Raw genomic sequence first — 12,192 nt, 5'->3', positions numbered from 1 at the left:
CACCACAGAAAAGCTGGTCTTAGAATTTGGAACCATGACATCAGTAAAAGCTATCGCACCGAAATGTTCCACACAGCCAGAAAATTCAAATCGATAACCGATTTGTCTAATATTGCCGGTGCTAGCAGTGAAACGGCTAGCCAGCTTACTAGCAGAATAACTTTGCATTGTTTTTGTATTCTGTGAAAAACAAAAGATCCATGTGCTGGCCAGACTCAATAATAAAGTATAAATATGTTGCAGGTCAAATAAATAAAATAATATTGTGTTTGAGTGGTGAAGAGATCATGAAATGGACAGCAATGTTTGAGTTAACTCTTGACTTATTGCGTGATCCTTAAAGACAGCGGTACAACAGCGAGCAAGAAAAAGGTTTTAAGTGTGAATGCAAAAAGTGTATATATACATGTTATTGTTTGAAAAGAGCTAAAAATCCCCCTATGGTTTTAAGGCCACCCTTTCCCAGCTACCTACTATGACACGGATGTCCCTGCGTTCATTTAGCCCAGGGGGCCCCACCTGCCACCTGCCAGTCACTCTAGCCAGCCTCATTCCTCAATCATCTACATTTATAATATACTGTGGACGGTCCTTCGCCAGAGGTCAGTTACTGCTTCAAATACCGCTTATCTTTCACTCATCATATGTTTTTATAATTACACCAATGCTTGCTGTTTTTTCCAACAGTCATAAAACAAACGTGGAAAGTGTCCGTAAAAAAAAAAAAATAATAATAAAAAAATATTTTATTTATATATATATATATATATATATTATATATATATATATATATATATATATATATATATATATATATATATATATAGTTACTGTCAACTTAAAATGATTAAAATCCACTAATGGTGAAATTATGGGGCCCCTCCCCTGCAGTGTAAATGTATTTGATGCATATATACATAATAGGACAGGAAGAGTAAGCAGACATAAATATGCAAACACACATTAAGCACTGATGTGCTGTGATTATATATATGTGTACAGTTGGGGTAACTCGTCATCTTGCCTCCCTCATCTGCTCCTCCTCGAACCCGTGCCGCTTGCCCATGGTCTTCTGTTTGAAGGCCCTGCAGTTCTGTTCGTAGAACATGCGCTGCTGGGCCAGCAGGTGCGCCTCCTCTTCGGCCTGCGAATGCTGTATGTTCTCCTTGTGTTTCGACAGCCGCTCCTGCTTCTCCTTCTTTGGCGTGCTGTGGTCCTCGTTCATCTCCTGGATGACGCAGATGTACATAAGTCAGGTGGGCTGAGGATTCTGGGGGTTCTGGGATCATACCCAACCGGTTGTTTACATTCTCTGTGACAGCTCAGGAATTTGAAATACTAAAAAAAATGTACAGGTTTCATACTTTTACACGAGGGAATATTAATTAAACATTTTACTTAAGGGTGCAGGCAGAATGGAGTAATACTGAATTCTGGTCCTCTAGGACCACAATAAACGTACCTGGTTATTACAGCAATTATGAAGTAAGACCTCTGTAATTGGTATAATTACTCACTGTGAGATATTTGGTTCCAACGTGTGACCAAGTATGCCAGGGAAAGTAAGCAAGGACCCCCTAATGGACTATGCTTGGAAATCGATTTCATGCAATAAGTGCCAAATACAGCCATTTCTTGAAGTAATAATAATTCTTATAGTATTAAGCAAGAACGATATCAAAAACTTAATCCGAGAGCGTGTGGATATTCAAACCGCAAGCCACCCGTCAACGTGATCAATGCCATTTCACACACGTTTAGCTTCATGCTCACAGTACAGAAGCTGCTCTCATCATCTCTCGCATTTGCCAGCCCTGGTGAATTAGGCATGTGCTGGATTTGGGTCACATGATCAAATCCTAACCCGATGACTGTATTTTAAATTAAATCAAAATGATCCTCTTAGTTTGTGATGATTTAACACATTTACTGATTTCAACTGATCAATTGTTAAAATTAGTGGGGCCAAACTAAAAATATTGTTAGGAATTTGGGGGGGGGGGGGGGGGGGCAGAGGTGGGGTATAACCAACACAATCAGGTTCATGTGATTTAAACCCAGGTATTGGGAAAGTGTGAGCAATTCATTTAAAAGGAGTGTCCAGTAAACCCAAATTAGTTAAATGCTGAGCTGGATGTTGACCACAGTCGACATGCCAACTGGGAAGCCTTATCGCACTCAGAGGCAAACAAACAGCGCCAACCTCTTTAATCTTCTCCTTGCAGAGCTTATACTGCCTCTTCTGGTTATCTAAGAAGGTGGTCAGCTCCTTCTTCTGCTGGGTCATGATATGCTGCTGGAATTTCTTCTCGTCGGTCCCGGCCGTCTTCATCTGTAGCCGGAAACGGGCGGAAGACCATATACAGTCAGGGGAAGGACCGTTCAGTGTTAAGGGACTGTTCTGTGAAACCTTCATCTGCTTTTAAGCAAATCTGAAACCTCTTAACAAACACAAACCTTATTCAACCACAAGGGGAGTATAACATTTAGACCCAAAGTAATATTGTCTGAATGTGGAAATAATACACTGTTGCAGACACTAACATCTTCCTCCACTACACCGGGTCATATGCAGAATCTGTATCATTGTCACTCTTGATAACTGTTACATTCAATGGCAATTAAATGCTCCAAATGCTAATGGCGTAACACTCCATTCAATACTGCATGTACTACCTCAAACCCCATAGCATACCATAGGCTAATACTTTGAATTAAGGAATAGAATGAGTATGCTGAAAGCATTCATTCATTCATTCATTCATTGTCCTTTTGCAGTTCTACAGGGAAAGTGAGGTTTCACTGCATTTAAGAGAATAACCTCCACGTTAGTGAAAAGCAGCAGGACTGCAGGACTCTCTCCTACTCACCAATCTAATGCCAAATTTAACAGCAGGATACAGACCTGCCTTCAGGTCCATCACCATTTTCAGCAAGTGCTACAATTTCTACATGAATGTACTTACCAGTGCTACCATCACCTTTTGTGGCTTATATGTAATTATGACTGTTAAATACCAATGAATTATACTTAAATATATATTTGAGAAGGGTGGAAGTGACAGTCTGACATGGTCACATGGTGCCAAGGTCCCCGTGATGAGTATAAATTGGTACCTTTGACTCATAGTAATCTCGAGGAACCCACAAAATGCACAATCCAAGCACCATAACAAACCTAAGGTTCTTCTGGAAGGTCCACACCATTTTTGCCCTAACCCTAACCTGAGTCACGAGGTTATGTCCACTCTCCCAACCAGAGATGCCCTTATTGTATTTCAAAGCATCAGAGTGACTCATGAAGGACTGTTTAGCCTCTAGACCGAGGAGTTCGAAGGGCTGGAAGATTCTCATTATTTGAGGGATTTTGGTTACAATGTGCAGCAATGTGGCAGAAGTCCATGTCTGGATAAGTAATCCTCAGTTGATGCGTCAGGTACCCTTCCCTGAAGAAAATCCTGACTCCAGGTGTCCGCCCCAAAGCACCCACCTCCTTCTCAGTGTAGACAGCATGCTTCTTGGCCAGCTTCTCCAGCTCGATGTGGGCGTTGTTGGCCTGCGTCTCCACCTCCTTCTGCAGACGGAGCCGGTGCTCATCCATCTCGGCCTTCAGCTTGTTCTCCAGCGCGATCAGCTGCTTCTGGTGCTGCCTCCTCATGCGCTTGTACCCAGACATCTGCTCCCGCAGTTCGTTCTCCTGCTCATGCTCATGAATCTGCCGCGTAACCTGGGGGGGGAAGGCGGCAATAAAGTCCCATGAGAAACTGAAAATACCCCCTTACGCTTTCACTCATCAGCTTATGATGACAAACCCAAGAGTCCCATAATTTATAATGTTAAAACACAGTCACTGTCCGAAAGTCCAAAATCGATAAAAAAAAAACACGAGGTGGACGGACCCAGCCAGCAGTTCCAAGGCCACACATGATGAAGGGCCACATCCCAGAGTCTCACATGACGCCATAACCACAGCATAACACGAGGGCCCTGGGTGTGCAGACCAAGCATGAGCAAGCCTTGGGAGGTAGAGGGAAGATGGACACCTCTGTGCCAGCAGGGTGGTCACATGGATCCAGAGCGCAGACGGTGACACTGCACCAGCATCAAGTCACAGGCTTGCAGCTATGCACGTGAAAAGGGCCAAACTCGCACCTCGTGTTTAACGGTGAGAGATGGACAGATCGACTCTTACATGGGCTCTTCCAACTCAAAGGTCTCCCACAAGCACTGCTGCCCTTTTTCAAAAGGCCACACGAACATAATTCTCAAATCAGATTAAACATTGGATCAAATACTGAAATAGAGCAGCGTCAGACAAGTAAGCTCAACTTTTCAAAATGAACTATTTTACTATCAATAAATCAATCAGAGACTCCTCTGACAAAGCCTGTTGTAGCCGTCATGCCGTTTAGAAAATGACTCCAAAACTGCAGCGGTACCAATAACTACGATATCCAGCACTTACAGACAGACTGCTACTCCATTAAATCAATTAAGCTTCAAAGTGTCATCACAGGTCAAACCGAATTAAGCAGAATTAAATTTTATTATGGCAAAGCATGATACAATGTATCAGTGAACAACTGCACTGAAGAATAAAACCACAAAAAAATCCAGAAAATTAAACAAAACTATCGCCTCTCTCTGAAGTTTTGATGGACTCAGAAAAGGGGTCTCTGTCTAGCAGGGGTGAGGGTGGGCACACCATGTAGAAGTAGTGCCAGCAGGGGGCCTGAGTCTTTGGTGTTTAAATCCGTCCCCTCCCTTCCTGTCCCCAAGGGGGGCCTGTAATCCTCCATCACGGACACGGTGGACTGACAGCACCAGAGGCCCCCCATAATCTTCAAAGGGTAGAACCCTGTAGGATCCGGGACCAAGACACCCCCCCTCAGAATGGCATCACCCGAGTTTGCAGCCGTAAAGCGCGGCCGTGCCGAACCGGCACAGCGGGGGATCTCAGCTGACGTGTCCAATCCCATTTTCGCCTGTGAATCTTAAACATCTTAATTATTGCCTGGGTGGGACCTCATCCTTGCAACAAGTCCCCCTGGCTCTCTCAGGAGCTAAGCTGCCCCACAGCTCAGGCAGAACTGGGGAGCACAGGATCAGACATCATGCTTCAGCTGGCCCTCAGGTACCAGCGTGTTCTTACAGAATGTGCCTGATCCAGCCAAGGAGCCCAGTTTCGTGCTGCAAATGCCAGAATCCCTACAGCATTTAGGCTAACAGGCTAAAGGCTAAAGCGAGAGTGTTACATACTATGGCCAGAGTGCTAATGACTGTGGCTAAAGCGGTAAAGGCTACAGCGCTATAGGCAGAGACAGATTGTGGCAGCCAGCCGCTTGACGCCCAAATAAGGGCAGCGCTGACTTATGCCGCACTCCCGCCCTGCTTTTCTGACCACAGACACAGTTCAGAAGTGTTTCTACTTCCTCCGACACCACGCTCCATGCGTTTGATTTCCTGCAATACACTTAACCCCCTCCCCCAAGCTCATTTGACGAGGGAGGGGTCTAGGGTCATTAGCATTCAGCTAGCAGTGGTGACATCAGCGGGTCAGCCACTTCGCCACACAGAAACACGCCACACTGTTGCTGTCGGATTTTACAGACAGCAAACAGTGAAACAAACTCCTGACCCAAGCGCACAGCCATTAACAAGGTATCAACATGGATGATGAGTCTTAAATGGCTGCCTGTTGTATCCCACGGAGGACTGATTTCACGTTTCAAACACACGACAAGAAACCGATCGCCTTGACTTTGGAAAGTTCAGTACAAACAGAGCAGACCCGCACAGACGCACAGACACAATAGGCAGGTCTCTAATTAGACTGCGCCACTATTGTAGTACGTTGAGTGACTACGTCACCCGGCAGCGAGAAAAAGCCACGACAACATCTGCTTTTTCACATGTTCCGGTCACCATGACAACAGACACAGAAGAGGGTGGGGGCAGGGGGGGGGGGGGGCTTTCTTGTGGAAACAGAGAGGGATGTCGAGACGGCGGGAGGAGGGGAGGCGGACAGAGGAGGTCCGGCTCACCAGTGAAGCCGACTTGATGGTGGCGAATCTCTCGCGGTTTTTGTAGCTGATGGCCTGGCTTCTCTCGGAGGGGGGGCGCACCTCCGGCCTGGGCTCCTGGTGCCCGGACTCATCCCGAATGCAGGCATGCTCCTGTGAGGAGGGAGAAAGCGGGGGGGGGGTTAGGTGCTGAGCTTTCAGCCACCAAAGCTACAGTGAGGTGAGAAACTGAGGTGGCTGCTCGATATGAGGGGGTCCGAGCTACAGAAACAGAACGTGTGGAACTTGTTCATAACACCCCCCCCCCCCAAGAAAAACCAGGCTGTTTGTTCCTCTGAGATGACAACACAGAGGGAACAAGATCTAACCTTTAAACGCTGGTAATGATTGATCTGACACTAGAGCTGTTCCTTCAGTTTATAAAGATTCCAGTGCTTCTATTTCTGCAAGCACCCAACACCCTGCCCTGCCGATCTGATATTTAAAGACACAGCTTCCTGTGTGATGCCAGCTTATCAAACGGCATGGCTGAAGAACGCCTGTCTTAAATTCAGTGTCGTCTTAAATCTGACACACAGCGAGATGTCTTTCTTCCTGTCTTCCCTGTAAGCTAATTAACAAAGGTGTCAGATGACAGGAGAAAACACGCACAAAAAACATGAAACAATCACTTTTTTTTTTTCCTGCCAACTTCAACGTTTGACACAAACACTGAACTTTACTTAAGCATAATCAAGCTAAATACCTCCAGTCAAATAACACAAGCAATAGCCCTCAAGCAGAAGTTTCATTCGGCCAAAAAAAAATAAAAAATAAGGTCTAAGATCTGGACCCACAGGATCCAAAGTGATGTTATTGTCTTCATTGTTATACGATGTTCTATCTAAAGAAAACTAGCTGCAAAATCTATAGGTTATAGATAAAAGTATAATCAAATTTACTGTTTATTCAACTGTCCAATGCAGCAGAACAAGGCCAGGCAAAGAACTTGGATCAAAAAAAAAAAAAAGCATGATTTCTCTGCGATGGACCCAGATCCTGTCAGTGGTGTGAAAAACTAAGCGTCAGTCAATGGATTTATTTGCTTTGATTAAATGCTCATCACTCAAGTGGGAACCACAATGTCCTCTGTGATAAATAATAATTAACAATTTTCAGGCAAATGAGGACACACAGTTGTCTTTGGGGGGGGGCGTTTTAGATTTTGGAGATGATTACCAATGACATCACTGTGGTGAAAAGCTAGCATACGCAGAAATGCCAATCAATTCCCAGTCGGCTTCGCTGTGCTCTACTCCTCTGTGCCCACCCTCCGCCCCTGCTCTGACCTTCTTGATGCCAGCGGAGGGCTCCGGGATGCTGTCGTAGGGTTGCATCATGGTGAGGTCGGAGCTGCTCTCGTCCATGACCTCCTGCATGCTGTTGATGCTGCTCCCCTGGCTCCCCGTGCTGACTGAGGTACTGGGGATGGAGTGGTTACTGCCCAGGCTGTTCATCTTGCAGCCGGCCTGCTCGCTGTCCTGGAGGGAGTGACACCGGCAAAGGGGTTAGGTGACCCGGCCACCAAGCCACACGCAACGCCATAAGGACTATAAATGCACCCAGAAGCACTGCTGACTAGCTGCTCCCACAAGCCGTGGTGGACTGACATACAGGACACTTTCTGAAACTTTTCTGAAAGGTCTGATTCAAAATCTGGAAACTAAATAAATTTTATATTCTGGGGAAAACATACTGATAAACGTTATAAAAAATCAACTTTTAATGTGACCAGTGAAGTAATTAATTTTTTTTTAAAAATCAGCAGGTGTGTGGCATCGAGCCGGACAGCCCCAGGGTCCTCGCGTCTCTCACCTCCTCCTCCTCCTGGGACTCGCTCATCGGCCCATTGTGTTTCTCCTGGTACAGGATCTTCTTCATCTTGCGGTACTGCAAGTTGTCCAGCTCTCTCACCGCATCCTTGGTCCTCTGGATGAGGTCGATCAGGACCCGGGTGGGGCGATCGCGCCGGACGAAGTCATGCTTGGCGGGGGCAAGATAAAATGATACATGACACCTAACTGCCCATTCGATGCTCACCCCTCCCCCGAGTCACAAGGCCCAAAAAAGCAGAAGACAGAGCAGAGACTAAGAAGGGAATGGCACAATAGACATAACTGGCCGCTAAAAACGGGTTTTTCAAGTATGAATAATTTGTGACAGCACACCAGAATCTTGGTCTGCTTTAATAACAGTGGGGCATTATGTCATGTACTACTGTGACTTTGGAAGCATGTAAAACGACTGCGTGATTTCAGACAGGCCGAATGGGGCTTATACTTCTGTTCTCCAGTAGATGGCGCTTGAAGTGTTCATTGCCCAAAAGTGGAGTCCTGGCACTTTGAAAAACATGTAGGATGTGTACAGGCTATGACACACAGCCATTCATGAAGTAGCTATGAGTGCAGATGGAATTCAGTATAAAACGTGACTTTTTCCCCCCCCCCCCTCAAGAATGAGTCATTAGTGAATGAACGTCATACAGAAGTTCTCCTTCCAGCCAACAGGTAAGCAGCTACGGCTTTAAGGATCCACGGAGCGGCTGCGAGGCAGACCGAAATGGGACTTTATATAATCTTGGAACCGAGGGGCCCAAAGCACCTTGAAACGTCGTTAAAACGAGCCTCCCAGGCACGGCTGCAAAGCAGGCTGGGTGAGGCGGGTGGGTGTGCATGAAACGCGTTTGTCTTCCCCTCGGCCAATTAAAACAAACCTCCCGTGTAGAAAAACAACGTTTAATTGGCCAAGAAGGAGGGCACAGCTTCGATCTCATTGGTGTCATGGCATGTCAGTCAATACACTCAGACGCCACACCCCTGTCTGTCTCACCCAGCTCATTCATACTGGGACATGAAACCCCACAAACTCCACCCCATTCCCCCCCGGCAACTCCCATTTAAATCACACCTTTGCTGGGAAATACAGCAAGAGTGACTGATGGACTGCATTTCCACTCCAGTCCTGCTAAATAAGTTCCCAGCCTGTATCATATAGGATGATGCCTCCTGTTTCTTAATACAAGATGACAGCACTAAACGCTCGGCCATGATTGCCTGATTATGGTGCCTTCCAGTCCCAATACAATGAGGTGATTCTGAATATGCAGCTCACATGACTGTGAGGTGTTCACTCACAAAAACAATGGCTCACCGTTTGAGGGGGGGTGGGGTAAAAAAAAAAAATGTTTAAAAAAAAAGAGCCGAAACACAAACTAACACCCAGAATGCAATGCAGCTTCTGATACATTTGAGATCGGGCACATGGACGCACACAGAGCCCCTGGCGGGGCGTGTCGCAGGGGCTCACCCGCAGCAAATCAGCTGAGAAGGGTCGGTCCTGAGGGATTTTCAGTAAGCAGTAGTCGACAAAGCTTCGGAAGGCGTCTGACCTGCGGGGGTGGGGGGCACGAAAAGAGGGGAAAGGAAAACAAAAATCAGTACATAACACTGGGATGGGTGAACAATAAACACAAAAGAAATATGTACAAAACCCCTGAAAATGTGGCTTCTAAATGACAGAGCCAGGGACACTGTGCCACTCGGGCTGGGACGTTTGTGTACGAGCTCAGCACAGTGCTGCCGGGCCCGGTAACTCATCTCAATTTAACACATTTTTATTTTTCATTCCTGACCCCGGAGGTGGAGTGGGGGGGGGGGGGGGGGGGTAGTGGCGGGGAGACGTCAGCATCATCCTCCCCAGGTCTAGGGGGACACTGGGACAGGTTTAGGGGGACACGGTTTCCTCATCTCCGCGGCAGTGTCCCTGTGCGGCCTCGTTAAGCCGGCGCCGGCCAAGCGCATACTGGCACAGCTCCTGTATGTGCAGACTTAAAAATACCAGCGGGCAGCAACTCTTAAAATACATTTTTTTTTTTTAAATGGGGGGGGGGGAAGGGAAGTGCAAACAACCCACAAATATGCCGGCATGTTCAGGGCGTCCACTTTTCTCGGGGCACATTACAGAGTACTGGGATAGAGCGGGGGGGAGCAAGACCTCAAGCTTGATGTTTCCCTTTCATACGGCACCCAAACTGCCCCAACCAGGGAGTAAATACCCCATAACACCTGTGCTGGGACCGTTTTCAAAGCTGTGGGGGGAGAGAGAGAGAGATATATTTCTGAACTAAAAATCTTCACCTACATTTGGGTCTTAATTTAGCTGCACTGTATCCAGTGCTTTCTAATAATAAAGGTCCCTCTCTCCACAGCAGAGTCACTGCGCGCTGAGTCCTTCACCAAAAGCGCCTCACTGCGCCTCCGGCTCACGGCCGACGAGGGCAAAGCCCGGCCTTAAAGGAGGTGACCGCTTCCTCGGTTACGTAAGGCGTCCCGATCTGGAGTCCGGGGGGACTTACCACTCACTGGACTGCAGAGTGGGGGAGTCATTCTGGGCGATATGGTATAAGGCACTCATTGCATTCATGTTGAAGAGGGGGGGCTTGCGTTCCGCTGGGGGAAAGAAGAGATTTGTACTTAAGTCAGACAGATCAGCCGAACCCTGAGGTCCTGCTACCTCACAGGCCTTCCTGCCCCCCCCCACCCCCCGACTCTTCCCTTCATAATCCAGTCAGACCACCCGGAACAACCCCGACCCACAAGCTACACTTTTTAAATTGAGCAGAAAGGAGAAATCATATTTTGGCTACAAGGTGAATCGCTCTGAAAGCCCATCTTCTCAGAAGCAACAGGTCCACCGCTCTGATGCAGAGACCAGCCGGCTCGACAGAGGCCCTCCACAAGGCATTCCCATCTGCCAGCACGCTTTTTATTTTTAAAGGATACCATATTTTAGGAAACAGTTAGATCATCTGTGCTCCGAAACCTTCGGAGAATTTGCTCTGTAAATTATACCATAATGGATAAAGCCAGGAAGGAAGCACTTATGAATTTTAAGGAGAGCCAGAGGAATCCTGATCCCGATGGAAATAATTGTCCAGGCGACACTCACAGGCCGCACTTCCCCACCCCACCGGGCCTCTCCTAATGGGTCTGTGAAGGAACCTCACCCAGCTCGATGCAGGTGATTCCCAAGGACCAGACATCCACCTTGCCGTCGTACTGGCCCTCATCCATGGCGAGGATCACCTCCGGGGCCATCCTGCCACAGGAAAGAGACCCGTTCACCAAAATTTCACCTTCTACACACCAAAGGCTCACTCCCACCAGGCCCCAGGTTTTGACTTACCAGTACGGAGTGCCCACAAAGGAGTTGGCAGGAGACGCTATGGACGCAGACCCAAAGTCTGCCAATTTCACCTGACCTGACTCAGTCAGGAGGATGTTTCCAGCCTTCACATCTCTGAAGGAAAGTACGTAAACCATGGCTTCAACTTTTCGAAAGGCCAGACAAAGTTCCATAGTACAATGATACCAAGAGCATTTCTACTGCCAGGTCTAGAAATTGTCCATTAAACAAGGAAGTTCTCTATAAATATGGGAAATGTTTCAAAGGGCAACATCTTCTTTTCAGCAGAAACTACAAATCTTCCATGAGGCAAGAACCACTCACCTGTGAATCATTGTATGGGAGTGTAAGTAAGCCAGTCCCTGCAAGGCACCATGGGTAATGGCAGCAATTTCTACCTCTTGAAGCGGTTTCTTGTGAACTATGTGTTCAAAGAGAAATCAAAATGACCAAGGTTTTATGTACACTGCAATGTAAATCACGTCACAGTCACTGGGCAGTGAGAATTAGATCAGGTCAATGTGTTGCCTCCAGATTTGGCAAACAGGATCTTCCTACTGAGTGTCTCGACAAATGTTTCAATGATTCATCTAATTCCAGGGAAAATGTGAGCAAAGGACTGAATCTTCCACCTTCAGAAGTCAAACTAAGAGACGCTACGTAAACGCATCTCTCCACATACATTCTACCCAGTTCTCAACATCCATCAGGTTGCTTAAAAAAATAAACACTCACCCTCTAACAGGTCAGAAGCTGAGCCCAGGCAGTATTCCATGACCAGCTGAGCGGAACAAAGAACAATGCCATGAGCAGGAGAGCCAGAACATTCTCATTTTAACGGCGCGGGAATTAAGGTGACATTTCGTTCACCTGAAGCAAACGCGGGCAGCTAAGCCAGCTCAAGGTCATGTGGTTCTCATGAATGTCTTTGTTAAAAATAGACCCA

At 46.9% G+C, this 12,192-nt stretch overlaps 1 protein-coding gene across 3 annotated transcripts in view; it reads right to left on the bottom strand.

Annotated features, from left to right (window-relative positions):
- The window catches only part of taok3a (TAO kinase 3a), a 32,865-nt gene that overhangs the window by 4,887 nt on the left and 15,786 nt on the right, over positions 1–12,192 (bottom strand). For all 3 annotated transcript variants that reach the window (XM_023812391.2, XM_023812392.2, XM_023812388.2), the window contains 12 exons: positions 11,982–12,027; positions 11,571–11,667; positions 11,247–11,360; positions 11,068–11,159; positions 10,417–10,510; positions 9,369–9,450; positions 7,878–8,045; positions 7,352–7,543; positions 6,045–6,176; positions 3,491–3,727; positions 2,204–2,332; positions 1,025–1,228 (listed from right to left, as the gene is read on the bottom strand). In XM_023812391.2, coding sequence (XP_023668159.1) covers positions 1,025–1,228; positions 2,204–2,332; positions 3,491–3,727; positions 6,045–6,176; positions 7,352–7,543; positions 7,878–8,045; positions 9,369–9,450; positions 10,417–10,510; positions 11,068–11,159; positions 11,247–11,360; positions 11,571–11,667; positions 11,982–12,027 — 1,587 coding nt within the window. The remainder of the gene's footprint in view (positions 1–1,024; positions 1,229–2,203; positions 2,333–3,490; positions 3,728–6,044; positions 6,177–7,351; positions 7,544–7,877; positions 8,046–9,368; positions 9,451–10,416; positions 10,511–11,067; positions 11,160–11,246; positions 11,361–11,570; positions 11,668–11,981; positions 12,028–12,192) is intronic.

This window comes from Paramormyrops kingsleyae, chromosome 2 (genome assembly GCF_048594095.1).
Source record: "Paramormyrops kingsleyae isolate MSU_618 chromosome 2, PKINGS_0.4, whole genome shotgun sequence".
Classification (NCBI taxonomy): Eukaryota; Metazoa; Chordata; class Actinopteri; order Osteoglossiformes; family Mormyridae; genus Paramormyrops; species Paramormyrops kingsleyae.
The sequence above is the reverse complement of the archived record's forward strand: the minus strand, read 5'-3'. Positions and strand labels throughout refer to the sequence as shown.